At 43.1% G+C, this 27,779-nt stretch overlaps 6 protein-coding genes, 1 long non-coding RNA gene, 7 other non-coding genes and 1 pseudogene across 15 annotated transcripts; 11 read left to right on the forward strand and 4 right to left on the reverse strand.

Moving 5' to 3' along the window:
* Window positions 1–313: 313 nt before the first annotated feature.
* Window positions 314–2,691, reverse strand: LOC130538038 (uncharacterized). The gene is made up of 2 exons (XR_008953754.1): window positions 571–2,691; window positions 314–482 (listed from the first exon to the last, which is right to left on the reverse strand). It is a non-coding gene; the product is annotated as an uncharacterized LOC130538038 (long non-coding RNA).
* A 1,478-nt stretch (window positions 2,692–4,169) lies between these two features.
* LOC130538029 (hepatitis A virus cellular receptor 1 homolog) lies at window positions 4,170–6,069 on the forward strand. The gene is made up of 7 exons (XM_057055247.1): window positions 4,170–4,460; window positions 4,667–4,853; window positions 4,965–5,104; window positions 5,194–5,289; window positions 5,404–5,459; window positions 5,580–5,688; window positions 5,801–6,069. Exons 1-7 carry the CDS (start codon window positions 4,412–4,414, stop codon window positions 5,872–5,874), a joined length of 711 nt encoding a protein of 236 aa, XP_056911227.1. The 5' UTR covers window positions 4,170–4,411; the 3' UTR covers window positions 5,875–6,069.
* Window positions 6,070–7,241: 1,172 nt separating this feature from the next.
* Window positions 7,242–7,314, forward strand: trnav-cac (transfer RNA valine (anticodon CAC)). The gene has a single exon. It is a non-coding gene; the product is annotated as a tRNA-Val (tRNA).
* Window positions 7,315–10,258: 2,944 nt separating this feature from the next.
* trnav-aac (transfer RNA valine (anticodon AAC)) lies at window positions 10,259–10,331 on the forward strand. Its single transcript has one exon. It is a non-coding gene; the product is annotated as a tRNA-Val (tRNA).
* A 273-nt stretch (window positions 10,332–10,604) lies between these two features.
* On the forward strand, window positions 10,605–10,677 carry trnav-aac (transfer RNA valine (anticodon AAC)). Its single transcript has one exon. It is a non-coding gene; the product is annotated as a tRNA-Val (tRNA).
* A 100-nt stretch (window positions 10,678–10,777) lies between these two features.
* On the forward strand, window positions 10,778–10,850 carry trnav-aac (transfer RNA valine (anticodon AAC)). Its single transcript has one exon. It is a non-coding gene; the product is annotated as a tRNA-Val (tRNA).
* Window positions 10,851–10,949: 99 nt separating this feature from the next.
* Window positions 10,950–11,022, forward strand: trnav-cac (transfer RNA valine (anticodon CAC)). The gene has a single exon. It is a non-coding gene; the product is annotated as a tRNA-Val (tRNA).
* Window positions 11,023–11,993: 971 nt separating this feature from the next.
* trnav-aac (transfer RNA valine (anticodon AAC)) lies at window positions 11,994–12,066 on the forward strand. Its single transcript has one exon. It is a non-coding gene; the product is annotated as a tRNA-Val (tRNA).
* A 1,073-nt stretch (window positions 12,067–13,139) lies between these two features.
* Window positions 13,140–13,212, forward strand: trnav-aac (transfer RNA valine (anticodon AAC)). Its single transcript has one exon. It is a non-coding gene; the product is annotated as a tRNA-Val (tRNA).
* A 708-nt stretch (window positions 13,213–13,920) lies between these two features.
* Window positions 13,921–14,560, forward strand: LOC130538082 (histone H2B type 1-A-like; annotated as a pseudogene).
* Window positions 14,561–15,251: 691 nt separating this feature from the next.
* Window positions 15,252–16,086, forward strand: LOC130538077 (histone H1-like). Its single transcript, XM_057055313.1, has one exon. The coding sequence runs from the start codon at window positions 15,403–15,405 to the stop codon at window positions 16,012–16,014; it is 612 nt and encodes a 203-aa protein (XP_056911293.1). The 5' UTR covers window positions 15,252–15,402; the 3' UTR covers window positions 16,015–16,086.
* A 202-nt stretch (window positions 16,087–16,288) lies between these two features.
* Window positions 16,289–17,093, forward strand: LOC130538080 (histone H3-like). Its single transcript, XM_057055318.1, has one exon. The coding sequence runs from the start codon at window positions 16,560–16,562 to the stop codon at window positions 16,968–16,970; it is 411 nt and encodes a 136-aa protein (XP_056911298.1). The 5' UTR covers window positions 16,289–16,559; the 3' UTR covers window positions 16,971–17,093.
* A 3-nt stretch (window positions 17,094–17,096) lies between these two features.
* Window positions 17,097–17,927, reverse strand: LOC130538081 (histone H2A type 1-H). The gene has a single exon (XM_057055319.1). The coding sequence runs from the start codon at window positions 17,879–17,881 to the stop codon at window positions 17,507–17,509; it is 375 nt and encodes a 124-aa protein (XP_056911299.1). The 5' UTR covers window positions 17,882–17,927; the 3' UTR covers window positions 17,097–17,506.
* A 184-nt stretch (window positions 17,928–18,111) lies between these two features.
* Window positions 18,112–20,412, reverse strand: LOC130538079 (cysteine-rich and transmembrane domain-containing protein 1-like). 2 transcript variants are annotated; one of them, XM_057055316.1, is made up of 5 exons: window positions 20,258–20,412; window positions 19,430–19,539; window positions 19,127–19,164; window positions 18,667–18,832; window positions 18,112–18,567 (listed from the first exon to the last, which is right to left on the reverse strand). In XM_057055316.1, exons 2-5 carry the CDS (start codon window positions 19,497–19,499, stop codon window positions 18,425–18,427), a joined length of 417 nt encoding a protein of 138 aa, XP_056911296.1. In that variant the 5' UTR covers window positions 19,500–19,539; window positions 20,258–20,412; the 3' UTR covers window positions 18,112–18,424. The 2 variants fall into 2 exon arrangements, with proteins under 2 accessions (XP_056911296.1, XP_056911297.1); XM_057055317.1 differs by having other exon boundaries at window positions 19,430–19,573; window positions 20,258–20,351.
* Window positions 20,413–20,939: 527 nt separating this feature from the next.
* On the reverse strand, window positions 20,940–27,508 carry apbb3 (amyloid beta (A4) precursor protein-binding, family B, member 3). Its single transcript, XM_057055311.1, has 12 exons — window positions 26,808–27,508; window positions 25,085–25,248; window positions 24,907–24,965; window positions 24,787–24,835; window positions 24,361–24,510; window positions 24,154–24,281; window positions 23,701–23,815; window positions 23,376–23,457; window positions 23,215–23,298; window positions 23,006–23,121; window positions 22,747–22,926; window positions 20,940–22,660 (listed from the first exon to the last, which is right to left on the reverse strand). The coding sequence occupies exons 1-12, from the start codon at window positions 26,911–26,913 to the stop codon at window positions 22,520–22,522; spliced, it is 1,374 nt and encodes a 457-aa protein (XP_056911291.1). The 5' UTR covers window positions 26,914–27,508; the 3' UTR covers window positions 20,940–22,519.
* Between the last annotated feature and the right edge of the window lie 271 nt (window positions 27,509–27,779).

Genomic DNA, 27,779 nt, shown 5'->3' on the forward strand with positions numbered 1-27,779 from the left:
CGGGGGGCAGGAGCGGAGCCTCACATTACGCAACCGGATGGTTCAAAAGAAGACAGATTGAAGGACGAAGAGGAGGAGGATGACGGGGCACAGCTGGTGTCTGACAGCAGACACGAGTTCTCCTTCAGTTGCTTTATTAAACACGGAGGGCGGATGGACATTCGTCACTGCTCTATTTTAGATGTGATTTATTTATCGTCTACTGAGGATGAACAATTAAAGAACTGGCTGGTCCTCCCAAATCGAACCCGCCTCCCACATCTAAGCATTTAGTAGCTGATTTTTTAAGCTCGCGAGTCAATGAAAAGGCCCATTTCACCCATCAGTCACCCCAAATTATTTAATGGAGTGAAACACTTTCAGTAAAACATGTTAGTAAAGTTAGTAAACCATTACACTGAGTCCACAGATCAATCGGGCGTCAATAAAGGAGTTAATGATAAAACACAGCATCTTGAGAAAATCCGGAACAATCTGCAGATCTGTAAAATCACCAAAAATCATCACGAATCTATTGCAGAGTGGAATTAAATAGCTAGAACAAAAAGCTGTATATATTTTTTTATTAACCTGCGTCAAGGTGAACAGATTAGCTTGTTGCTTCTCCGCTGACGTTGCTAGCAGAGAAGGTGTCCTTGCTTTGTCCTTCATCGCCAGCTTCAGTAATCGTCTATATTAGGAGACATCTCTTCTGTTTGAGCGCCACATTTCCATATCTGCAAGAAAACACAGGAATATTAATGTATCCATGCCTGGAGTCAGTGCGGTGCAGATTAATTAGCTTGTTAACTAAATACATTTCCATTGTCACCGTGGCCAAATAAGGCTCCCCTCCTTTTCTGTTTAATCCCAAGCGTTTGGACCGTTTGTCTTTGTGGAGTCTCGGGATGTTTGCTTTGGTCTCCGCGGCAGCTTTCGCTCTCCAGGTGATTTGTCACAATCAAGTCCAGAAAGGTCGGCGCGGTTTACCCTCAACTCTGCCCCGCGTCTCTGGCAACAGCTGGATGACGGAGCGTTTGAAAGTGACAGTTAGAGAAACTCCTCAACAGGCAGGAAATTGTTTCCTGTTTTTAATCCCGCTGGAAATTAATGCGCCTACTGTTTATAAAGATGGCCGACATGAGCCAGCACTGACGCCTTACAAGCTATTTCCCCGCGACCTTTCATCATGTGACCCGGCGTTACTGAGGGCCAGCTGATGCTGTGGGCGGCGAACTGTCAGAGCAGAAAGGGTTAAACGTCTGCGTTTTAGCAGGATTGTGTCAGACTGTTTCAGGAAGACTTGTGACAAGGACTCGGCGCATGTGTTTAAACATTTGGACCGTTGAGTCAGAACCTGCTTTTAACAGGTCCTGGACCAGCTGAGCTTTTAAGTAAAGTGGGCAGATAATCCGCTGTAAAGAGTTACGAGCGCTATCGAGAGTCTGAGCCCTGTTGAGATAGAAGCTTCGTAATTCACCTGCAAATACAGTAAACAAGTCACATGTGCTGATATATCAATCTTCAGTCCTTTATTGTTCCTGCAGGTCACTTCAGCACCAATTTTGGCTGCAATCACCCCCCCCCCCCTCCCCCGAGACCACAGGAAGGTTTTATAGGCGGAAAAGAGGCATCGTGCACGCTCTCCGGAGGCCTTTTAAACCTGACAAGTGAATTTGTGCTACCTCTACGGACAATCGTTCAGACAGGTTATTTAAGGGCTCGTCGCCACGCCGACGTTCATCACGGTTTGATTTTCTGCTACAAAGAAATTTGGAGTTTTTTCCGCCATCATTGAGTATTTTTAACTTGGGCTTGTGTATTGGAGGTGGATCACTGGGAATTTGGTTAAATACTGTCTGTTTTTCCTCCTCAGGAAGTAGTCAGTCACCCGTGTGCACTTACTCACATTCCACCACTGAAATCTGAGCCCAGAAACTCTAAAATCAGATCACTCGAACACCAAGAGCCTCATCAAGCTGCTACTTCAGTGTTTACACCCCAGCTAGTGACGTAGGAAGAAGAAGAACCTTTTTCTAAAGGGCTGAAATTGGGTTCGGTCTCAGACGACAGTTACGACCTTGTTCTGTTCGTGCGTTTATCACAGTCCTTTTATTTGATCTCCCACCTGACTCGTTAAACAGCCTGAGTGCTCCAAGGAATAAAGCAGGGGCGCATTTCAGGAGAATTAGCAGAAGAGAACGCTGCTTCGAGGTTAGATGTCACGCAAACGCTAAGGTGTAAAACAAAAGGTCGGAGCAACGTGACCCATAAAAATCACATTAGATGGGCCGGGAAGCTCTTCTGCAGTTTGCCAAAACACCAAATGACCTAATATGACTTTTACTTTCTGTATTTGTGGCTCTGAGTAGAGCTGAAGTAGAGTCAGCGAGGAGCCGAAGGTGAAAATAATATACTTAGCTGCTGATTGCCAGGAGAGTGGGAGCGTCATGGGCGAGTTACAGGTGTTACAGGCTGGTCGGTCGGCCTATTAAAGCGGGCTCTGATCAGACGGTCACTATAGAAACGACTCACTCCTCTCTGCCATCCCACTCCATCCTTGCAGAGACCCTTTTTGTCTTTCCCACTTCACCTGACACGAGCATCCGGCTAACAGCACTCAGTGATTCAGACGCGCCGCTGCTAATTTCTGCGATGGTAATGTGGACGAGCAGGAGTGGGCAGAATTAACTCTGAGTGCTTCCGCACCGATGAAGCCGTTCGGATTGAGGCTAATTAGCAAAATGCTAATGTGGGACTGCGGTGCTCGAGTTGCCTAAACTGGAAAGATTTCTACTTTGCTGGCAGAATTATTAACATATTTTAACATATCATCTTCACTGAACCAGGTTCAATCTTCACGATAAACCATCGGGAGAGTTTATTTGTCTCCCAGTGGTCAGAGTTGATGATTTATTTGCACGCTTCCATGACAATGTTGAAGCTGTAGCAATGATAATTATCTTGGATAATAATGTAACAGTTCCAGCCGCTTGTTAGAAATGAAAGAGCTTCAAGGACGCAAAAAAGAAACCAGCTGCCTTCAATTTATAGTATTTTGACTTTTTACTGAATTCTTGAGTCCCATTCCTGCCGCAGATCTACAGTCTTCAGTTCTTCACGGACCTCTGAACATTCCCAAATAAAGACTTCAGAAAGCTCCTCCTGAAAGTGGTGTCAGAGCTCTCCCAAACATTAAACATCCAGGAAATAAACTGCAACTATCCACACTGCTGAAGCACCCTGACCTCCTCGTGCGCATCAGTCACTCGACTCAGCGCTGATTTTAAACACAATTTTTAATTTCACGGACGTCTGCCGTGAAGTAAGCCCCCAAGATTGTCAGTACATCAGCTTGGCTTTGACATCTTGTGACAATGCCTATTTATTGAAATCAGACCTTTTATAAACCCGCATGGCCCGGATCCTAATGATCTTCTGACTCTGTCCTGCAGCCATGTGAGATCGATCCCTACAGCAGGCAGGAGCAGTTCTAATGCCTGGTCCTATGCTAACAACATATTTTGGTTGCTAAAAGTCCAAAAGCTCCAAAAAGATCTCATTAATTTAGTGCAACACCAGGGACTCTGCCAACCTGGGCCGGTCAGCACAGTGTGTTACTGGACCTGGAACCAGATGTTGTAACCTTTATAAATGAGAAACGACTGCGATAAATGCATGAATAATGAATGAAGAAGCATTTTGTAGCATTAGCTCATTCCATGGGCCTAAGTAGGAAAAATAACAGTCACTTTTAAAGAATAGGAGGATCATTTCTGTGTATTACACATTGGGTTGAGACTCCAAATTGGACCAAATTAGGAATAAATTACGCTTTAAAAAACGGATGGATGAAGCTGCACCAACAACTGAGAGTTAACAGAATCAGGTCACTGTATATCACGGGGGCAGAAGCCAAATGCATTATGGGAGCTCATATACTGTAAAACAGAATTTAATATGTTGTGTAAATAAATGGTATATTTATGTTTCAGCTGGAGGAATTTGATTAAAGGGGAATGTGGCACAAAATCAGAAAAGGGGCCAAGAAAAACCGACCTTTGACACCGACTGTTTTGACTGTCGGTAAACAGCCGATATTAGAACAAGGAGAGGAAGCAAAAGGAGGAGATTAGGGAAGGAAAGAAGAGAGTAAGGGGATCTTATAGAAAACAGATTTTAGAAACCAGCCTTTGCTCAAGTTGGATTATGGATCTTCGTTTATCATGTTTTTCCCTCAACGTTCAGCCTGAAACGAGCCGCTACGCTACGGTGTGCAAATGCTAACCCCGTAGCTGAGAGCTCTACAGAAATGGGTCACAAGGGATGCTAAAAAAAGAAATGAAAGGAAAAAGAGAAGTGAGCTCAGTCACTGGTCTGGCTGAATCATCCTCTTTTCCTCTCTGTCCATCCGTCAGTCCGACACATCAACATGCTGCCGCTCCTTCGCTGCGCTTTCATCGCGGTCTTTGTCCTAACAGGTGAGTCTGGCTGCGTTTCTTCTCGGGCACTACGTGACCCAACGTAATTTGATGTGATTGAACTCCTGCACAGTCTCGGAAGCAACTCCAGACTGGTTCTGAAGAGTCTCTGAAGCCAAATTTTCTCCACAGAACGACATGACGCCGCTCATCACAAAGAATGGTTGCCAGCCTTTGCTAACACGTTATACTCGTGTCCATTTTAGAGTGTGTGTCCACAGAGACAGTGGTGGGCTTTGCTGGGCGGAAGGTTAGGCTGCCATGTCGCACCCAGGCTGCGGGCCAGGGAGGGTTGGAGGTCTGCTGGGGAAGAGGAGAACCGTCTGTGTTTAACTGTCACAATGCAGTCATCAATGCAGTTGGAAACCGGGTCACCTACAGGAAATCATACAGGTAACAGGGGGTCAAAGTCCAGCTCAAAGGGTCAAAAAGCTGTTCTGCTTTGATTATCATTCAGAATCTCTGTTATTAATCTCTTTTTTTAACATTTGCTGTTGCTTGTAGGTACTCTGTCTCTTCCTCTTCCTCATCTCTGTCAATCCTCAGCTCTCGAGTCGCAGACACTGGTTACTACCACTGCAGAGTTCAGCTGCCCGGGCTCTTCAATGACCAGATAGCTACCATTCATTTGATCATCATACACCGTATGACCGTTCGCCCACAAGCGAACATAAATAACAAACAGCTGTGCACAACTAATTGTCTTCTAAATGTCCCAAATCTCATCCTACAGCTCGTTATTGGGTCTCACCTACGACAGAAGTGTCTCTGCTCAGGGACGACACAAGTACTGAGATCCTGAATGCACCAAACATGACGCTGCAGTACGGTGCGTATGAGGGCCACCCGATCAATGTCAGGCATGACATCATGCAACATTACTACATTACTGGTCACATCACACATTCACATATATTTAAACCAATATTTTTTCACCTGACAGGTTTCACTGGTGAAAGTGGTGACAACAGCACAGGACCAATGGTGGCACGAGTTCAGGTAAAAGTTTCTGGTGTCATCCCATCTGCACGTGGCCCCAGTGATGGTAAAACGTGAGATAGCGTGAGTTGCCAAGGCAATAGAGGAGTGAAGATTTGCCTCTTTCCCGTTTCCGAACAGTCATCAATCAAACAGGAGCGAGCCAACAGTCTGCTGGGCTTCATTGGAAACACAGTGAGGGCATCCTTCATCGTCTTCATCCCAGCGTTGCTCCTGACTGCTGCCTACAGTCAGTGCCCCCCCCCCCCTCGCCACCACACACACACACACACACACACACACACACACACGCACACGTAAGATCAAGTTCTGAAAGTTACTTTTAATTGGTTCATCTGCAGGATTCTGTGGCACCAACAGAAGAGCAAACACTGATCGTTGGCTGAGCCAAACAGAAGAGGAGAACACTGTGTAGAAGATCATCACATCATCACTGCCCCCCGCCAAAAAAAAAAAAAGGTGGTTTACAGGTCACCTAATTTCAGCCAAACAGGTTGTTTAAAATGCTTAAATTTTCTACCGATCTGGTTTACAACTACTAGAAACTAACCTTTTCCAGCGTGACCACTGTATATATGCAATTATCAATTAAAATAATTTCACACTTTTATGCAGGTTTAAACGTTTTCTCCACATTTATCTTCTTTTCTCAAAAAGTCCGTTTAAATATACGTAAATGTGTGATGTGACATCCCAATTCACCAGTAATGTTGCTTGATGCCATGCCTCACATTTCCCTCCCAAGATACTGTTGTAATCTTTTATTTCCTTAAACTTTTAGATCTTTTATTTATCTTTATACAATTAACACGAAAACATATTGATGCATGTAAAAATTAGAATAATTAACAGATGTAATTTATGATTGGTTATTGAGAAAATTTTGAGAAAAGCATAACAATGTTGACATTAGTACTCATGCAGTCATTGTCGGCAATGTCGTCCACTGCAGTGCCCTCTGTTGGTGACATGAGAGTAAGGCATGATGATGACATTAGACACAGATTTCCAAAGTGTAGTGGTTATCACGTCTGCCTAACACGCAAAAGATCCCATGTTCTATACCGAGTGGAAACATTGGTCTTTTTTCTCCCGTTTGTAAATCCTTTTATCATCAAATGGTTTCGCGATACACATCTTTAGCTGTTATGTACGCAAACTCCTCCACAACGATTTGGTGATGGTTCACAAAGGAGAAATCTCTGCTAGCACGATCCACTCAAGTGCCAGCAAGTTTCCATAGTGTAGTGGTTATCACGTCAAAAGTATTTGTTAAATTTTGTCCGATTTTATACAAACAAATACATTTCAAACATATTAATAATTGTATTTTTTGAGTCTCTGCTAGCAAGATCTACTCAGTTGGCTTCAAGTTTCCATAGTATAGTGGTTATCACGTCTGCCTAACATGCAAAATATCCCATGTTCTATACCAAGTGGAAACATTGGTCTTTTTTCTCCCGTTTGTAAATCCTTTTATCATCAAATGGTTTCGCGATACACATCTTTAGCTGTTATGTAGGCAAACATCTCCACAACGATTTATTGATGGTTTACAGAGGAGAAATCTCTGCTAGCACGATCCACTCGGGTGTCAGCAAGTTTCCATAGCGTAGTGGTTATCACGTCTGCCTAACACGCAGAAGGTCCCAGTTTTGAAAATGGGTGGAAACAAGTGTTGGTTAAATTTTGTCCGATTTTATACAAAAAAATACATTTCAAACATATTAATAATTGTATTTTTTGAGTCTCTGCTAGCAAGATCTACTCAGTCAGCTTCAAGTTTCCATAGTGTAGTGGTTATCACGTCTGCCTCACACGCAGAAGTTCCCTGTTTTGAAAACGGGTGGAAACAAAAGTATTTGTTAAATTTTGTCCGATTTTATCCTAAAAAATAAGTTTCAATATTTCATATATTTCATATTTCATATTAATAATTGTATTTTTTGAGTCTGTGGCAGCAAGATCTCCTCAGTTGGCTTCAAGTTTCCATAGTGTAGTGGTTATCACGTCTGCCTAATACGCAAAATTTCCCATGTTCTATACCAAGTGGTATAGAACATGGTCTTTTTTCTCCCGTTTGTAAATCCTTTTATCATCAAATGGTTTCGCGATACAGTGATCCCTCGCTATAGCGCGTTTCATCTTTCGCTGCTTCGCGGATTTTTTTTTACAGTGCGGATATTTTTACAGTGCCTCTGAATCCTGATTGGCTCAGGGGCTTTACTGTTGTCTAGAAATAAAATATTGACGCTGTACTGTATTGATTTTTCACTTGTCAACAGTTTTCGTTTCTGTACATTCTGCCAACTTTACGTTTGCATTTTGTCTCTGTGACAAAACCCACAATGTCAAAGAAACGCTCTGCGCCGACAACGGGGCCTCCGGACGCGCCAAAGAGGCCGAGGAAGATGCTAACTATTGCAGAAAAAGTTACACTCCTGGACATGCTAAAGGAAGGTAAAAGCTATGCGGCTGTGGGGCGCCATTACGGAATAAACGAATCTTCGGTTCGTTCCATAAAGAAGGAGGAAAATAATATAAGAACGACAGCAGCAACAAGCTTTAACAAGGACGCTAAAAGAGTTGTGACAGTCCGCAATAAGGCCATTGTAAGGATGGAGTCTGCTTTAGCTTTGTGGATTAATGACTGCAGGAAAAAGAGCATAACGCTGGATACCAACATTATCCATAGAAAAGCTAAAAAACTTTATGAAACCTTTGCTAACAGCGAAGAGGATGCGGATCCTGGGCCTTCAACAAGTGCTGTTCACGCCGTCTCAAGCTCATTTAATGCCAGCAAGGGCTGGTTTGAGAAATTTCAGAAACGGTTTCGACTTAAAAATGTTTCTCTGCACGGAGAGGCCGCTTCTGCGGATACAGCTGGAGCAGAGGAATACGCAAACAACACATTTAAAGCCATCATTGAGGAAGGAGGATACAAGCCTGAGCAAGTTTTTAACATGGATGAGACAGGCTTATTTTGGAAAAGAATGCCCTCTCGCACTTTTATCATGCAAGAAGAAGCAAAGGCTCCGGGATTTAAGGCCCAAAAAGACCGCGTGACTCTAATTATGTGTGGAAATGCTGCAGGTTTTATGATAAAGCCAGGGCTCATTTATAGGTCCAAAAATCCTAGAGCCCTGAAAAACAAAAATAAAGATGCATTGCCTGTTTACTGGATGTACAATTCAAAGGCTTGGATGACAAAAGCGCTCAATCAGGATTGGTTCAAACACTGTTTCATTCCGGAGGTTAAGCGTTATTTGAGAGGAAAAGGGCTAGACTTTAAAGTGCTTTTGCTCGTTGACAACGCCGGGTGTCACGATGATGAATTGTCATATGAAGGTGTGAAAATAGAATTCCTGCCACCGAACACCACATCACTGATTCAGCCCATGGCATCATCCGCGCTTTCAAGGCTCTCTATACGCGCAACACGATGCAGCATCTTGTTGAGGCCATGGACGCGGATCCAGATTTCTCACTCAAAAACTACTGGCACGGATACACCATTGCATCGTGTCTCCAAAATATTCAGAGGGCCATTCGGGAAATGAAAACTGAAACTGAGTGCCTGCTGGAAAAAACTGTGGCCTGAGGCAGTGCAAAACGCAACCGGAGTCTCTCCTGACGAGCTCCATCACGCTGCAGTGGATACGGCTGTGAATCTAGCCAAACAGCTTGGAGGTGACGGCTTTAATGACATGACTGCTGATGAAATTAATGCCCTGATTGATACACACGCACATCAACTAACAGACGAAGACCTGGCAGAGATGACAAAGCCACCAAGCCAGGATGAGGGAGAAGAGGAAGAAGAAGACACACGTGTTGATAAAGAGGAGGAGGACGGACTAACACTTGGTCGCTTAGCAACCATGGTGAGAATGGCCACTGAACTTCAGCGCACGGCACAAGAATGGGACCCTTTGATGAGTCGTTCATTGCAGTTCTCAAATATAATCGAAGGTGGCATATCCGTTTATAAAAATCTTCTTGCTCAGAAAAAGAAAGAGCGCCAACAACTACCCATAACAATGTTCTTCTCTCGGAGAGAGACTCCTGCGCCTTCAGTAGAAACAGACGCTACAGCGGAGCGGAGTCAGGACGAAGAGGCACAGCTGGGACCGCGAAATACGCGAGTGACAATGTTTCCAATCTTGTATTACTATATTAAAATTATTGTTTTAAACAAAGTTTGGGCTTTAAAACAGGTTTTGATGTTTGGTTTCATTCTATAGTTCAGTATTGCATTGTAAAATAATAAAAAAAATAAAGTTGACTACTTCACGGATTTCACTTTTCGCGTGTTATTTTTGGAACGCAACTCCCGCGATAAACGAGGGATCACTGTACACATCTTTAGCTGTTATGTAGGCAAACACCTCCACAACGATTTATTGATGGTTTACAGAGGAGAAATCTCTGCTAGCACGATCCACTCAGGTGTCAGCAAGTTTCCATTGCGTAGTGGTTATCACGTCTGCTTAACACGCAGAAGTTCCCAGTTTCGAAAACAGGTGGAAACGGAGTGTTTTTGTTAACCTTTATCCAAAAAAATACATTTCAACATATTAATCATTGTATTTTTTGAATCGGTGCTAGCAAGATCTACTCAGTTGGCTTCAAGTTTCATAGTGTAGGTGTCACAACTGCCTAACACCCAGAAGGTCCCTGTTTCAAAAACAGGTGGAAACAACTATTTCTTAAATTTTATCCTACAAAATAAGTTTCAAACATATTTATCATTGTATTTTTTGAGTCTCTGCTAGCAAGATCTACTCAGTAGGCTTCAAGTTTCCATAGTGTAGTGGTTATCACGTCTGCCTAACACGCAGAAGGTCCCCATTTCGAAAATGGGTGGAAACAAAAGTATTTGTTAAATTTTATCCTAAAAATAAGTTATCAACATCATTTATCATTGTATTTTTTTGAACCTGTGCTAGCAAGATCTACTCAGCTGGCTTCCAGTTTCCATAGTGTAGTGGTTATCACGTCTGCCTCACACGCAGAAGTCCCCGTTATGAAAACGGGTGGAAACAAGAGTGTTGGTTAACCTTTATCCAAAAAAATACATTTCAAACATATTAATAATTGTATTTTTTGAGTCTCTGCTAGCAAGATCTCCTCAGTCAGCTTCAAGTTTCCATAGTGTAGTGGTTATCACGTCTGCCTAACACGCAGAAGGTCCCTGTTCCGAAAACGGGTGGAAACAAGAGTGTTGGTTAAATTTTATCCAAAAAAATAAGTTTCAAACATATTAATCATTGTATTTTTTGAATCGGTGCTAGCAAGATCTACTCAGTTGACTTCAAGTTTCCATAGTGTAGTGGTTATCACGTCTGCCTAACACGCAGAAGGTCCCCGTTTTGAAAACGGGTGGAAACAAAAGTATTTGTTAAATTTTATCCTAAAAATAAGTTTCAAACATATTTATCATTGTATTTTTTGAACCTATGCTAGCAAGATCTACTCAGCTGGCTTCAAGTTTCCATAGTGTAGTGGTTATCACGTCTGCCTCACACGCAGAAGGTCCCCGTTTCGAAAATGGGTGGAAACAAAAGTATTTGTTAAATTTTATCCTAAAAATAAGTTTCAAACATATTTATCATTGTATTTTTTGAACCTATGCTAGCAAGATCTACTCAGTTGGCTTCAAGTTTCCATAGTGTAGTGGTTCTCACGCTTGCCTCACGCGCAGAAGGTCCCCGTTATGAAAACGGGTGGAAACAAAAGTATTTGTTAAGATTTTATCCTAAAAAATAAGTTTCAAACATATTTATCATTGTATTTTTTGAACCTATGCTAGCAAGATCTACTCAGTTGGCTTCAAGTTTCCATAGTGTAGTGGTTGTCACATCTGCCTTACACGCAGAAGGTCCCTGTTCCAAAAACAGGTGGAAACAAAAGTATTTGTTAAATTTTATCCTACAAAATAAGTTTCACAAACATTTTATCATTGTATTTTTTGAGTCTCTGCTAGCAAGATCTACTCAGTAGGCTTCAAGTTTCCATAGTGTAGTGGTTATCACGTCTGCCTAACACGCAGAAGGTCCCCATTTCGAAAATGGGTGAAACAAAAGTATTTGTGAAATTTTATCCTAAAAAATAAGTTTCAAACATAGTAATCATTGTATTTTTTGAATTTGCTAGCAAGATCTACTCAGTTGGCTTCAAGTTTCCATAGTGTAGTGGTTATCATGCCTGCCTCACACGCAGAAGGTCCCCGTTATGAAAACGGCTGGAAACAAGAGTGTTGGTTAACCTTTATCCAAAAAAATAAGTTTCAAACATATTAATCATTGTATTTTTTGAATCTGTGCTAGCAAGATCTACTCAGTCGGCTTCAAGTTTCCATAGTGTAGTGGTTATCACGTCTGCCTAACACAGAAGGTCCCCGTTTGGAAAACGGGTGGAAACAAAAGTATTTGTTTAATTTGGTCAGATTTTATCCTAAAAAATAACTTTCAAACATTTTAATAATTGTATTTTTTGAGTCTGTGCTAGCAAGATCTCCTCAGTTGGCTTCAAGTTTCCATAGTGTAGTGGTTATCACGTCTGCCTAACACGCAGAAGGTCCCCGTTTCGAAAACGGGTGGAAACAAGAGCGTTGGTTAAATTTTATCCAAAAAAATAAGTTTCAAACATATTAATCATTGTATTTTTCGGTCAGCTGCTTCCGGAGACCACAGGCAAGCTATGACCTGTAGATCATTTTCTTCAGCCTCACGGCTTCCCTCACGTCTGTTCTCTACCATCAGGTATAAGGATTACTGGCAGCACCAGTGCTCCCCGCCTTGTTCGGCCGCTCAATCCACACTGCACCGGACCCTTGTTGCTCCTCCCGCGGTTTTATGAACCATTCTTTGTCTGAGCCTTCATTTTGGACCAATCTGCCTTGGGAGACCCTACCAGGGGCAAAATGCCCCGGACAGCATAGCTCCCTGGCTCATTTATGTACGCAAACTCCTCTGCCATGATTAGGTGATGGTTCACAGAGGAGGCATCTCTGCTAGCACGATCAACTCATATGCGAGCAAGTTTACATAGTGTAGTGGTTATCACGTCTCCCTCACACGCAGAAGGTCCCTGTTTTGAAAACGGGTGGAAACAAAAGCATTTGTTAAATTTTATCCTAAAAAATAAGTTTCAAACATAGTAATCATTGTATTTTTTGAATCTGTGCTAGCAAGATCTACTCAGTCGGCTTCAAGTTTCCATAGTGTAGTGGTTATCACGTCTGCCTCACACGCAGAAGGTCACTATTTTGAAAACGGGTGGAAACAAAAGTATTTGTTAAATTTTGTCCGATTTGAAACTAAAAAAATATTTTCAAACAAACAGTTTTTGAAGACCTTTACAATCGATCTGTTTTAGAGATACACAGATGTAGCTGTTATGTACGCAAACTCCTCCACCACGATTAGGTGATGGTTTACAGAGGAGAAATCTCTTCTAGCACGATCCACTATCTATAAACCCGTATTCACGGATATCGTTATGTTTTCCTGATATCTGCTGTTATTGTCCGCAAGTCATATTTGCGAGCATGCGACAAGTAAGACTGTCAATACAAGAACCTCACTCTGTGTCAACCGCTTCGCCTCCTTTGTATTCTTCAGTCATAATTTCATTTCTTGCCATCCCTACTCACAAGATCCAACAAGTCAGCACTAAGTTTCCATAGTGTAGTGGTTATCACGTCTGCCTAACACGCAGAAGGTCCCCGGTTCGAAACCGGGTGGAAACATTTGTTTGTTTTCTCCAGTTCGTAAATCCTTTTATCATCGAACGGTTTAGCGATACACATCTTTAGCTGTTATCTAACCCGTAATAACAGTAGATCGTTAAGTTTTCGTGATATCTGCCTTTATTGTGCGCAAGCCATATTTGTGAGCATTCGACAAGGAAGACTGTCAGTACCACAAGCGCACTCTGTGTCAACCTTTTATCCCTCTCAGTACTCAACAACCAACGCAACAATTGCGTTTTTCCTTAAAATAAAGTTTCACTGTACAGTTGCGTATTTAATCCAAATGTGGATTTAATGCTCTTCCTTTCTTCTTGCTGCAAAACTGAAGAATTCCACATCATTGGACAAATAAAGGATTACCTCATCTTGTTTGAAATGTTGGAATAATTCGAATTATCTTTCAAAAATGTATGATTCCATTAATTTTCTTCTATATACGCATAAAGACAAACTGCCAGTGTTGCGATTAGAGAAGAGTTGTTTTAAAAATTGAAGAATTGAATTTTAGCGCACAACAAAAGTGAACAAGACAAATGAACAAGAAAAAAAAGTTACTTTCGCAATCAGTTATTAACGCGCCAAAATGGGTGATCCTCCGTAGTTGAATAGTCCAATCATTATTGAGCAACAGCACATCATAATTTGCATGAGCAAGTTTAAATATGCCCTCCTGTACAATTTGATATTTACACATTGATTGACAACATGGTTGAACAAGTCAAGATATCCAAAAAGGGCTCGAAGAAAGCTGTCGCAAAGTCGACGAAGCCTGGTAGGAAGAAGAGAAGACCAAGGAAGGAGAGCTACGCCATTTACGTGTACAAGGTCCAAAAGCAGGGTCCACCCTGACACCGGAATCTCTTCAAAAGCGATGAGCATCATGAACTCATTTGTTAAAGACATTTTCGAACGCATCGCGTCAGAGGCTTCCCGCCTGGCTCACTACAACAAGCGATTGACCATCTCCTCCAGGGAGATCCAGACCGCTGTCCGCCTGCTTCTCCCCGGGGAATTGGCTAAGCACGCCGTGTCTGAGGGCACCAAGGCAGTGACTAAGTACACAAGTTCCAAGTAATCGAATCCAGGTCCAGCAATACAACGGTCCTTTTCAGGACCACCCACTGCTTCTGAGGGTTGCTCTCCCGAATTTGGAGTTTAATCCCGTCAGAAATGTGACACACTACGTTTTGTGAAGTGAGACTATAAAGCTTATACAATATACAATTAACTGGGTAATGAAAATTAAAACTAAAATAGGTTCATTTTGAGCTTAGGAAGTAAAGTTTGTTTTACGTCAAGACCGTCGTTCGTCGCATTGACGAAAATAAATTGTTCGAATCTTGAACGCTGAGTAAAAGGACTCCTCACTTGCAGGTTTAATGTCATAGACATGCTCGTGTGAATGTCACCCTAATAAACTCGCATGGATGTCAAATTTATTAATCTAATGGTTTATGCAAAACTTTGCAAGTTGTAATAAACCTCTTGACATTTCAGACTTCTATCAGCTTCGTATCCTAACTCCCAATACAATATTTTACTGACCACAGTGGCTGTTCGTTCAATACCTCCTGAAAACATACTCATGAGAAAAAGCATATTTGAGCCTAGATATATTGTAATATGATCTGTTAGATTTTAATATAAAGTACAGGTGGGTTCATTAATTTCTTATGACGAAACAACAGGAGCCGCCCGACGCGCCGGCACTTTCTTGTGTTTACTTTCGTTGAAAACCTCATATTTTAAAGTTAAATAAACTGCCACACTGCCACAATTATTGCATTTTCCTACTGCCATACGTCTCTTCTAATGGGAAAACCACTGAAAAATTCTGGTTTTGAGCATTTTGAACATTTTAAAACGCAAAAGTTGGAGAGAATCTGATGCGAGAGGCACGAATCAACCATGTGAGACGGAGGTTTGAAGCTCGCTGGGATCCATTAAACCCCTCCTTGGCTCCAGTCAAGCTGTCCTCTGGAAGTGATGATAGTGTTTTCACGATCTGAACGAAAAATACGTTGTAAAAGTAATTTGGGGGACAATTTTGTGCCCAAATTGCGGAGGAGAAAACACAACTCTGTCGGCATGTGACCGAGGCGGCAGGATGGGTTCACTCTCCACGGTTCTCATGTGCTTTATAAATCCCGCCTTCCCTTGACGCGATTATTCAAATCTACGACTAACATGGCAGAAGAAGCTCCCGCAGCAGCAGCAGCACCCGCACCGGCGAAAGTGGCCAAGAAGAAGGCTTCAGCTCCGCGCAAGAAGGATGCCGTGCCCCTTCCTAAGCTCATCCTCATCGTCTTGGCCGAGTCTAAGGACCGCAAGGGAACGTCTGTGACGGTCATCAAAAAGAATCTGAGCACTCGGGGTGTAGACCTTCTGAAAGCGAACAAGCGAATTAATTTGACTTTAGCAAGGCTGGTGAGTAATGGCTCTGTTGTCCAGGTGAAAGGAACGGGCGCTTCTGGTTCATTTAAGCTGGCCAAGACGGAGCCTGCGAAGAACGTTAAGAAGGTAGTTAGGAAGTCTCCCGTCAAGGTCAAGAAGCCAGTCTCTAAGTCTAAAGCCCCCGCGAAAAAGGCAGCAGCCAAAAAGACCGCTGTGAAGAAAACTGCAGCCAAGAAGACCGCAGTCAAAAAGGCATCCCCGAAAAAGGCAGTTGCCAAGGCCAAGCCATCACCAAAGAAGGCTCCCAAAAAATCTCCAGCTAAGAAGCCCGCCAAGAAAGCTCCAGCTAAAAAGGCTGCCAAGAAGCCTGTGAAAAAAACTGCAGCCAAGAAGTCAAAAAAATAAATTTGATCAGCACCTTAGTGCACCAAAGGCTCTTTTAAGAGCCACCACAACTTTCACTAAAGACTTTTTCCACGTTAACCACGACTTACAATGAAATTTATACAATATAATGAAAATAAAATGGATCTAGGAGTTTTTGTGATGTACCATCATAGACTAAAATACTAAACCCAGAAGAAAGCAGTTTTGGAACATTTTAGTTATGCCTGAAGCGAGCATTCTGACAGTACGTGAAAATACATGCACTTCATTTATAAGATTAAATTAAATTATTGTATGTCGATAACTTTATTGAAAAGCAGTCCAAAACCCGTGAAATATCCGGTTCGTTTTGGGTGTTTTTTTTGTCTTCATACGGGGCCGTTAGACGACGGCAGGAGTGTTTAAAGTTTGAATCTTACTCTATCCAATGGTTGATCCGATTTCAGCCCGCCGGCCCTCTTTCGGGACCAATGAGGATTTGGCTTGCGCTGGCGGTGTGTTTATAAGCAGGCTGCCTGCTCTGTCTCGGCATAGTGATTTGTGAACAGAAGAATTGAGCATCAATGGCTAGAACCAAGCAGACAGCCCGTAAATCCACAGGAGGAAAGGCTCCGAGGAAGCAGCTGGCCACTAAGGCAGCCAGGAAGAGCGCTCCCGCCACCGGCGGTGTGAAGAAGCCTCACCGTTACAGGCCTGGAACAGTAGCGCTCAGGGAAATCCGTCGTTACCAGAAGTCCACCGAACTGCTGATCCGCAAGCTGCCCTTCCAGCGTCTGGTCAGGGAGATCGCCCAAGATTTCAAAACAGACCTCCGCTTCCAGAGTTCGGCTGTGATGGCTCTCCAGGAGTCAAGTGAGGCTTACCTCGTCGGGTTGTTCGAAGATACAAACCTGTGCGCTATCCACGCCAAGAGAGTCACCATCATGCCTAAAGATATCCAGCTGGCCCGCCGCATCCGTGGGGAGAGAGCTTAAAACAAGCGCCCTCTACACAACCAACGGCTCTTTTAAGAGCCACCTAAATGTCTCTGAACAGCAGTCATGTGTTCAATATTGTACTACCCATCAGTGTGTAAAGTTTAATAAACAGTATACGGTTAGTTTTATATGGATAGTATTTTACTCAGGCAGTCTTAGTATGCTGAGGTAGAGGCTGTGTTTTTTTGTAAATCTTCGGCTATGTGCAGAAATTTTTCCAGGCAAATCAATCACCCTTTAGTCACCGCTGGCGCGTAACTCCGACGGTATGGCGCGAGATTTGAAACGATGACGTAACCGGCCGCAAACCTGGTCATCAAGGAGACACGCCCCGAGCCGCCAGTAGACCATCGTCACAGCATTTTCAGGATACCGCCCCATACAGGGCTGCAGCGTTTTATAAGAGTTACATGAGCGTTATACTATGTAACTAACCAAGTATATTATCCAGTTATAAGTTATAATGCTCTATAGGGGATGTGTGTGGCTCTTAAAAGAGCCGTTTTGGAGATATCGATCCAGGTTTCAGGTGTTTACTTCTTCTCGGTCTTCTTGGGGAGCAGAACGGCTTGGATGTTGGGCAGAACGCCACCCTGAGCGATAGTGACTTTGCCCAGCAACTTGTTCAGCTCCTCGTCATTTCGGACCGCCAACTGCAAGTGACGCGGGATGATTCTAGTTTTCTTGTTGTCGCGGGCAGCGTTACCGGCCAACTCCAGAATCTCGGCAGTCAGATATTCAAGGACGGCGGCCAAGTATACGGGAGCTCCTGCGCCAACTCGTTCCGCGTAGTTCCCCTTCCTCAGCAGTCGATGAACACGACCGACTGGAAACTGAAGACCAGCTCGTGAAGACCGGGTCTTCGCCTTGGCTCTTGCTTTACCGGCTCCTTTACCGCGACCAGACATGTTGAAATTTCGGTTTAGCGAGATGACTAACTAACATTTTGGAGGACAACGAGGTTATATAGGTTTAGTGCTGCTCGCTCATTGGACGCTTTGTTCGGAACTACAATCCACCAATCAGTTAACACCATACCAGGGCTTCCTGTGTTGTGTTTTTTCTGAGATTTTCAGAGTAAGAGGTTAAAAGGCAAGTCAGTAAGCTTCAAAATAAACGCAGCAAAAACGCTTAGTAATTAATTCAAGTTTTGGCTCTTTAATATCTCGTTAGTTTTCATAGTAAATATTGTGACTCAACGTCAAAACAAAGCAATTCATATTGTTACAATGATTTAATCTGATACAGGGATTAATCAGGCATTTATTACACATTTTAAGTTAAAACCAATTTTAATTGATTGAGGAAGATCAACCAGCTCTTCGTACAATATTGAAACATATGCCGAAAGACAGACAATCATCTTGATCAACTAGACAACTTTTCATCCTATTATATACTGTTGGTTTCATCTGTTGTAAAGCGAATTTTGTCTTTGGTTGTCCAGCTACTCAAAGGTACTGACTCAGCATGTTCCAAAGGCAGCAACAACACATGGTTGCCGAACATGCTGCCAAAATTGATTGACCCACGCCTTGACCACTGCTGCTGCCCCCCCTGCCAGCATCATCCAGAGGCTGGTCCGTCATGAACACTATCAGAGGCAAGACAGAAACCCAGAAGCAGGTTCACAATAAATGTAAAGTCATTATTTTTACATTTTTACAAGACAGTTAAAGCATGTGTGCCCCACCTGGCTGTTTGGGCGTGTTTCCATATGTTTTAGGGCCGTCCCATGAGAAAGTAGCTCCAGGTTGTCCGCTGCAGTAGCCTTGGTAGGGGGGCTGAGTCAAGTAGGCTTCTGGGGGCCTCGGGGGCCCCTGGTAGATGTGTTCCCCTTCATACGTCTGAGGGTAAGACTATCAAACAAGATGGGTAACATAGTAACATGGTTGCAAGGTAGATCGCATCTATTTAATCAAGCTTTTTTGGGAGAAATTCAGAAGGGGAATTTTGAGGGAATAACGTTTGTGAATGAATGCCAGAAACTCCTTTTGCTTCAGATAATTTAAAAAAAACAAGATATAAAACTTTTTTATTCAAAAGGCCAATGCCAACTGACAGTGTTGTGTCAGTGTTTTTGCACAACATTTATCAGAACAATGTGGTGTTCATTAGCTTTATTATCTGGTGACGCAGTGCATGATGGGTACCTGGTACATTGAGCCGGGAATGGTTGGAGCATTTCCATCTGTAGAGGCATTAGGTCACATGGTCACATAAACACAGGGTGACAATGGAGTGTAAAGTAGTTCTAGACGGTCACAATTACCCAATTTTAAATTTTAAGTATGATACAACATTTTGCAGCAGTAGGATTTACAGTTACCATGCTGTTGCTTCCCTGCCATAATTTTATTTGCTCCAAATATCCCAAGCTTCTCTGAGTCGTGAAACTTAATCGAGTCCTAGTGGGATTTTTTGACTAATAAAAATGCTACAAACTACAGACCAACCTGAGGGATAGCTGTATGTCGAGGGGCCACCGAAGACTGAAGGAACATATGGAGGGGGTAGATCACTCATCTGGATGGATGAACTCAATTAGCAGTAGCAGATTTTGATACTGGAATAAATTAATCAATTTCTGATCAATCAGCCTGTTGATCATTGACATAGAAACAAAGATTTAGTTCTGTTGCACAGCTCTTATAACATTTTTTCTTGGTCATTTGCCATTCGGATAAATGTCCCCTCAGCATTCTGTCTAATATCTGGTCAGCTGCCTCCATAACAGCTGTAATCTAATCTGTTAGGTTCCATGACAACGAGGAAAGAAGCATGTTTTGTTTCCAGTTAAACCTGTGAGCGTCAGCATAAACAAACAGTTCACATATATGGAGACAAAAAACAAGGAGACAGTTTCTCATAACAAAAGACACTCAGATTTCAAACCTGTGGAATTTAGAACATGCAGTCGAAATTCATTGAAAATATTGAGATCATTCTATAATGTCCCTGGCAGCAAACACAGATTAAACAGATCCTTTGTTTTCATGGATTGGCGAATAATTCAACACTTAAACACTTAAATAAATATTAGATCCGACTCTTCACTGAGGCAGATTTAAATTATTCACATACAGAATTTGGCAAACTAACTATTTAACCACAAATCTGAAGTTTTGAGATCCATTAACAATTGAAGTAAGTGAAAGAGAAAAATCTATTGCTAATTTCTGTCCTTAGATTTCAAATAATATTCAAATCTGAATAAAGCTGCATTTTATTGGTAAATCATACATAACGCACACACACACACACAAACACACATACATACAAACCTTCTGATAGCAATCAAGTTCCAAAAGTTGCGTCTATTTCTTCAGTTCAGCAGTCGTTCAGCTTAAAGACGATGGATTGATGAAGTGCACAGAAACAGCAAAAAAAGACGGAGTGATGTCAGAACTCTCCCTGTCTCCCTCCCTCTCTCTCTCCCTCCCCTCTCTCTCTCTCTCTCTCTCTTGCAAACAAACACACACATATCCAAATTTCTTTCTACCCACAAACAAAAGTCAAGGAAAGCCAGAAGTAAGTCTTTCAAATCATTTGCTTCCATTAAATTGCTTTTGTTACCGAATCATTGTTTCAGTGTTTAATTTTCATCTCCAAATCAGGCCTGTTTGGACTTGATGTCAGATTGATCTTCAACCATTTTGTGAACAGGAGAATCGTGCAGCTCACCTGAACCTGGCAGGTGCATAAGACAGGCAACGAGGGTGGCTTGGCCTCCAGGGTTTACACTAAAACCAGTACGGAATAAGCAAATCTAAACAACACGGTGGTTTAAAACATCACACACAGGGTTTTAGGGTCATCTTTCTTTTTTTGACAACCTCAAGAACTGATTTGACCACTAATGCAAGCAAGGTGACCTCTGGAGGATAAAAAAAGCTGACATCAAAGAAACATCTGAGGCGTGTTATTGGCGGTAACACCATGTTATCATGTTAAAATCCACAGAAGTACACCAGTATATAGATTTCTTTATTGTTGGTACATGACATCATCAGTTTTTTGTTGTGCCAAAGAAAGAAGCGGAGGACAGGATTCATCACAGGAACAGTTTTTGCAAAGAATTCTGGGAGGGTTTTGGATTAACATTTGGACCTTCCTACTGACATCAAACGCGCTAAAGCTTGAATCTACTCGTGCTTCTGCTCGTCCCTGTTTCTGCTTGCTGTTGTGTATAAGAGACATAGAGACGTCTGCATCAACTGCATTCGGGAAGAAAATTAAAAAAGGAAGCTCTCCTTTAATGGTGGATGCGCCTGGATACGTTTCCAGATATTTTTAACCTTTCATGCTTGGATTAGTGTCCGACATGCGAGCGTTTCCAGCTTTCGGATAAAAGGACGGAAAAGTAGAAATAATTCTGGTTGTTTACTGACTATTACAAGAGGTATTTAAAGAGTTTACTGCCTGAGGTCAGAAACCTTATTCATTCCACTTTGTTGCTTTTGGAAAATACACTTTTCCTTCTGCTTCCATTGGCTGATCAAAATAAAAATGGCCACCGGTTCTTGTCATCCTCCCATCATATAAAACAGAAGCAGAATTATTCTGGGTATGAATGCTACAATCTTGTGCTGGTGATGTGATTAGGAGTTGATAGTGATGAGGTCCAGAGAATCACATGATCAATCGGAAGCGAATTCTTCAGGAAAACAAGTGCTAAAAAGAAACCCAGGGGGTACCCAGATGATCGGAGCACCCAGAAAGTCTAGAGACGTGTAAAAACAATAATCAGAGACCTGCAGACTCAGGCAGACACCGTCTTGTAAGTAGTAGAAAAGCTGAAACTATGCACAAACTTGTAAGAAAAGAAGTCAATACAGTAAATGTCCCTCGTTTGTTTCTTTTCTTCTTGCACACGTGTCCTCCTGGGGACAGAAACACACACTGCAGCTTTGGAATTTCTCTACGCGTGAAGCTTGAAGCGGACATATGGATTTTGCATGAAAGCTCTCTATGTCATCTCTACAGGCAATTTAGGGACATTTAAGGGATGTCGGGCTAAATATATAACATTCAACTGGAATATACTTCTGACCAAATCTATAACTGACCCCTGATTATCCTGAGTCTTAAGTAAGCTTCTTTTTTGTCAGTTGTCTGGTCAAAATTTAGCTAAATTATCTACTGATTAGTCTAGCTGACTGGGATGATGCCTTCGGTGCCCCTAGGCCTGAATGGTTTGCGTTTTTCTGCCTGTGCTGGGGCTGCTAGCAACAACACTGCTAAGCTACACTATCTCGCAAGATGAGTGTCACAGAAAAGTGAGGTCAGTCAGGTAAATTGTGGTCCAATAAACAGGAGGCACGGTGTCAGAGTCCAGCCTTGTGTCGAGAAGCCGTCACTGTGTCGTTGGACACATATTAGTCTCTGATGCTCTGCTCCCCCATCTCATTAGGAGGTGGCTGCCTGTTTATTCCGGAAAGTTTCAAAAAATGCCATCATCCCCTTCCTCACATTGCTGTTGCTACTGCTGCTGCTGCTGCCACCGTTGCCCTTGGCGACCCTCTGTGTCCCTGTGGGGCTGCTGCTCAACCATGGTGATGGGACGTGAGGGGCGGGAAGGTGACAGCATCCATGGAGTTGGCCCGTTTGACCTTTGACGAGTTCATACGCCATGACTTGGTCCTTGGAGGAGGAGTCTGAGCCACCAGACACTTCTGATACTTGACCTGAAGAGGACAAAGTTACAAGTTATTTGGAGGGGGTGATATTGGCTCTACATTTGCTTTGATTCCATCCTTGATGTTGAACTCACCATGCAGGCGGCCTGGACAGCTTCAGACAAATTTCCAGCATCGGGCTCACACCAAAACACGTGACACTCAAACTGTTGTGTGCCGCCATCCACAATCACAGCGAAGGTGTGACTGTCATGGCCGACACCCAGAAAGGTGAGAAAGCGTACCTGGCATTCCCAAAAAGGCTCCTCCCCCTCCTGTGAACAAACAATCAGAGGGGAGATGGAGAATAAGAAGGGAACCAGACGAGAGCCCTTGAGAGCGTGAGAAGGTTACCTGTCCCCTCCAAAGTGACAGGACGTTGTCGGTGACATGGATGACAGTCGGCTCCCACTCATCTCTATCTGTGGAGTTCATGATGCTTTCTATTGCTCGATTTAGTACCTCCATCCCTGCACACATGACCACCATTAAACCCCTAACTGGTGGTTTCCATTGGGATTCATTGGTTTAATCAGTTCGACAAGGTGCGACCCGTTTCCTACCCATCGCTCGGGACACCGGAAGGTTTCCGATATACTGGACCTGGAACTTGTGGACATTCTGCCGAACCGCGTCCAGGAACTCAACTAAGACACAACAAAGAGGTGGAATCAGCATGGAGCCAATCAGATAAATCCAGGTATCACAGTCAAGGGATAGTCACCTTGTCTGGGTAGGTCTTCAGGTGAGATGCTCTCCATGGTCAGGGAGCGCGACGGCCTCTTCAGGGATTTTTCTGACATCATCTATGAAAAAACATATCAAGAAATATCAAGAAACAACTTATAGTGGCAATGTACTGTCAATCAAGACGATGCCAGAGTTTGCATTGTTATTTAACTTGATGTCCAATAGAGGGCGTTGTTTTCACTATCTGACAATACTTAAAACAAACGCACAAATCGGGACAAGGAAATCAGAAACAGAAACAATGAATGCATTAGCATGCTAACAGCTAATAAAGAAGGTGGAGGTATAGAATGAATCACCTTGGAGCACATCTCATGCAGCGCCATGGCGATGGCTTTGGCTGGCGCATTACAGCGAAACACGTGACACTTCAACACACAGCTGTCCTTATCCCCCGCCACAAAGGCAAAGTCCCTGAATGCATCACAAATATCACATAGCTCATTTTGTTGGGCCAGTGGGTATCCCATCAGCACGTTAGATGAATAAATGACCCTGACGTATTTCTAATGAGATGAGTGCAGCTCTGGGTGTGAAGTGGTAGAGGTTTACCTGTCCCTGCCCACATGGGTGCGTGTCAAAGATAGAGAAAGTCAGTGTTAGTGCAGACGGACAGGAAAGAAATGGAAGGTGAGAATGATTTTATCACAATGTGCCACAACGAGGCAGTGAATAAGTGCTATCAGCCTAGCTTAGCTCAGTGGCTAAGCATGGTTTTCCAGGCACATGATAAATATATCCTGTTAGCTTACCTGCCACTGTTGCAGCCCACGCCCCACACACGGATGTTTATGATCGGCTGGCAGTGCAGCAGAGTGTGGTCTAAAGGGTCCAATAGGGTCAGAGTGTCTTTCTTCAGAACTAGCATCATCTCACGACCCTGCAGACACATGAGGAGCAATTATTTCAAATAAAACACCCTTTATTTCAGAGCGTTTGGAGGAGATTTGTGACCTCACCTCTCCCCACGCTCCCGGCCTCTCTCTCTGGTCGGGGCTACTGCAGTGAGACAGCTGTTGGATGACGTTACTGACCGCGAGGCTGCTACGACCGGGAGACAGGTCCTCCTCTTCCACCTCCAGCCAGCCCAGAGAACGCACAGAAAAGCACTGGCAGACAGACAGGTAGACAGAACAGCAGAGGTCAGTGAGTTGTTGGGTGGCTAAACGAATCCAGGACACAGAGAGACAGGCACCGAGAGTGAGATTAAATCAGATTAATGCTGCATAAAACGGTGGTCCACAGAGGTCGAAATAAGCAAGGGGAGAGAGATTAGAGAAGATTAGCGAAGGGATGGATAAAAGTAAAATTTGCTGTCATAACCTATTATTTTCATCATTGTTTTATTTTCATCTTTACTGTTGTTATATTGGTGCTGTGGCTACCTTGGTGTCTGGATCATGGTTGGTGAGGTAATCTTCATACCATGAAGACCTGAAAGGGAAGAAAAGATTTTACACATCCTCAAGTGTGTCTGTAGGGGCGTGTGTGTCTGTGTGTAATACCTGGCCTCAGGTGGTGTTTCTGTTTCTCTTTTGCAGCTGTGTTGTCCAGCCTCTTCCAGCTGATATACAGCACGAAAGCAAAAGAAGCAGAAGAAGAAGGAGACACATTAGACTGACAGACTCAGCCAGAGTCAACCACCTGTATCAGACCAAATTCTTTTTCTAATTCCGGTCTCACTTGTGTGTCCAGCAGCTGTGGTGTCCCACTCAGGCTGGGGTGCTGCCACTGGGTGGTACCAGTTGGAACATGCCAGTAGTATGTTCCAGTTGAGTCTTTAATAGTCCTCCAACCCGACGGTAGGTCTGGATCCAGCAACAGGTTCTGGTCCGCCCAGATGTTGTCTTCCAGCAACGAAAACATGTTTGAGTGTTTCTGATTTTCTTCTTTGTTTGAATCAAAATATATGGCAAATTAAACATCGACAAATAGAGCAGATGAGGACAGAATATAAGCACTTCACTTCATAAGTAAACAACAATTCCGGATAGTATTTTAGCATGCTAACATCAGCAGATACTGAACACAACACATATGTAAATGCTCAGTTTCTTCAAGAATGTACCCTGAAACTAAAGATCTTGCTGATTTACAATGGTGTACTAAATACACCCATAAACAGCATTTTTCCAATCAGATGTCACCTTAAGTTCAGAAGAGATGATCTGATTGGATCAAAAATGTCATTTCTATTAAAATTCTAAACTTAAATTCAGAACTGACTCATGAAAACAAAAAATTGACCCCATTTTACTCCATGCATCCGTGCCTGTCTGCAGCATCTTCATGGAAACAGGCAACCTTCAGGGGTCTTTTGGTGAGCGGGGCCATTGCTCACTGGACATGGTCCACCTTGTATAGACTGTCCAGCACACACGGACTCAAAATGCTTCTCAGGAAAAGAAACTAGGGACTGTTTGAATAATTAATGAAACGTAACTGCTGACCCAGCTGACTGAGAGACAACGATATGACAGGAGGTAGATCGGAGGAGGGGCTTGCCAATCAATAAAGCTGAACAAACTACTTTTAGATCTGACTCAGAGGTCCCAGCAGCGAATCGGTCCTTTTACCTGTCAGTTTTTCCAGGCTTTGATTTATGGTGTTTGGTCTTAAAACCCCAACGGTGCAGCACTGCTTTTGAAAGTTTGGTTCAACCACATCCCAAGGAAATGCAGTTATATCAGCTTACAGATGATGATCGCTCAATACGGCACTGCTCAGTGTGGGAAAGAACAACTCTGGCCTCATATTCAATGCAGTGTACAGCCTAAAGTCAAAACGAATGTGTCCCGGGACACTGTATCCTCCTAACCATCTTAGACTGGAAGGAACTGGTTCTGTAAACCAAGGGGAATGTTAAAGCTGAGGAAGACACCCAACAATGTCCTCCTTACTTCTTTTCCAAAAGGCTGATGCCACACTTTTCTGATGCCTTCTAAGTTTATGATGCCGTTCTTCTTTCTGCTCTGGTACATCACATTACCATGGCAACCACAAAAACCACGCGAAGGGAAAGAGTTTTACCGCAAATAGTTCAATGAATGATTTAGACCTCCATTTTCAGGGGAAAGACATGAACCAAATCAGCTTTATAGTCCCATTATCTCGTCTGAGGCAAAGAAACGGCCGGATGGGTGAGGAGTGTGTGATGGTCCGGGAAAAACCGGCCAGATCAGACTAGGTCACCAGGAAATTAGAGCAGCTCCAACTGTTTCTACGTGCTTGCATGTGCAGCTGTTCAGCAGCGTTCGGAGTAAACACGTAAACAGCAGATTGCAGTTTTACACAGATGTGTTAGAATACCTGTGGGATTACAGTAAGCAGTGTGTGTGTGTGTGTGTGTGTGTGTGTGTGTGTGTGTGTGTGTGTGTGTGTGTGTGTGTGTGTGTGTGCGTCTCACCATCATAGTTGAGTATAAGGATGGCCAACATGTAATCCTTGCCCATCATGGCTCCACCTTCCAGTGCGTGCGGTCCAACCAGCTGATCACCCTCCAATACACACATACACACATACACGCACACACAGGCACACACAGGCCCAGATGACAGATATTAAAGCCTCCTCTTGCCTGTCTTTCTTCCTGTCTGTCTGCCTGTGTCAGTGCCTCTTTTCCCTCCTTCTGTTGCTTTCTCAGACGACACCATCAGTCTTCTTCTTTCTCTTCTTCTTTGTTTGATTTCTGTCCTGGTGTTTCTTTCTCTCTCTCCTCTTGTTCTCCCCTCCTCTCTCCTGTCTGGTGGAGGATGCTGCTTTCCACCTCCTGTTCCACCCTCCCTACCCTCTATCACTTTCTCTCCTCCTCCCTGCTGACGTCACCACCCATCCCTGCGTGATTGTCTCACTCGACCTTCACTTCACAAAAAAAGAATACCATTGAGTAGGACTTTGTTTCAAACCACAATATATAAAATAAGATAAAATAAAACACGATATCTATCTATCTATCTATCTATCTATCTATCTATCTATCTATCTATCTATCTATCTATCTATCTATCTATCTATCTATCTATCACTTTATTTTGACAATCTGACTAGTTGCTCTATTTTATCACATTTCTATTAATTGGTTGTTTACGTTTTTATGTACTGTTTACCTGATGCGCTACGGAGGCCACATGACAGCCAATTGACGTCATCGTATGACACTGGGGCCACGTGTCCCGGAAAAGAGGGTTGAGAAGCAGACCGGATATTCACCATTACTCCTACAAAGTAAAGGGATACAAATCAGTTAAAAAATGTAGTTCACGCAAAATAGACGGATTTTGTAAACGCAACACAAAAAATGAAGTATTTAAACCTACCAGGCATAAAAGTAACAACTAAAATGTTTGCCAACTAAAGATACCTTTTAGCATAGTTTGGG

Source organism: Takifugu flavidus, chromosome 14 (assembly GCF_003711565.1).
Source record: "Takifugu flavidus isolate HTHZ2018 chromosome 14, ASM371156v2, whole genome shotgun sequence".
NCBI lineage: Eukaryota > Metazoa > Chordata > Actinopteri > Tetraodontiformes > Tetraodontidae > Takifugu > Takifugu flavidus.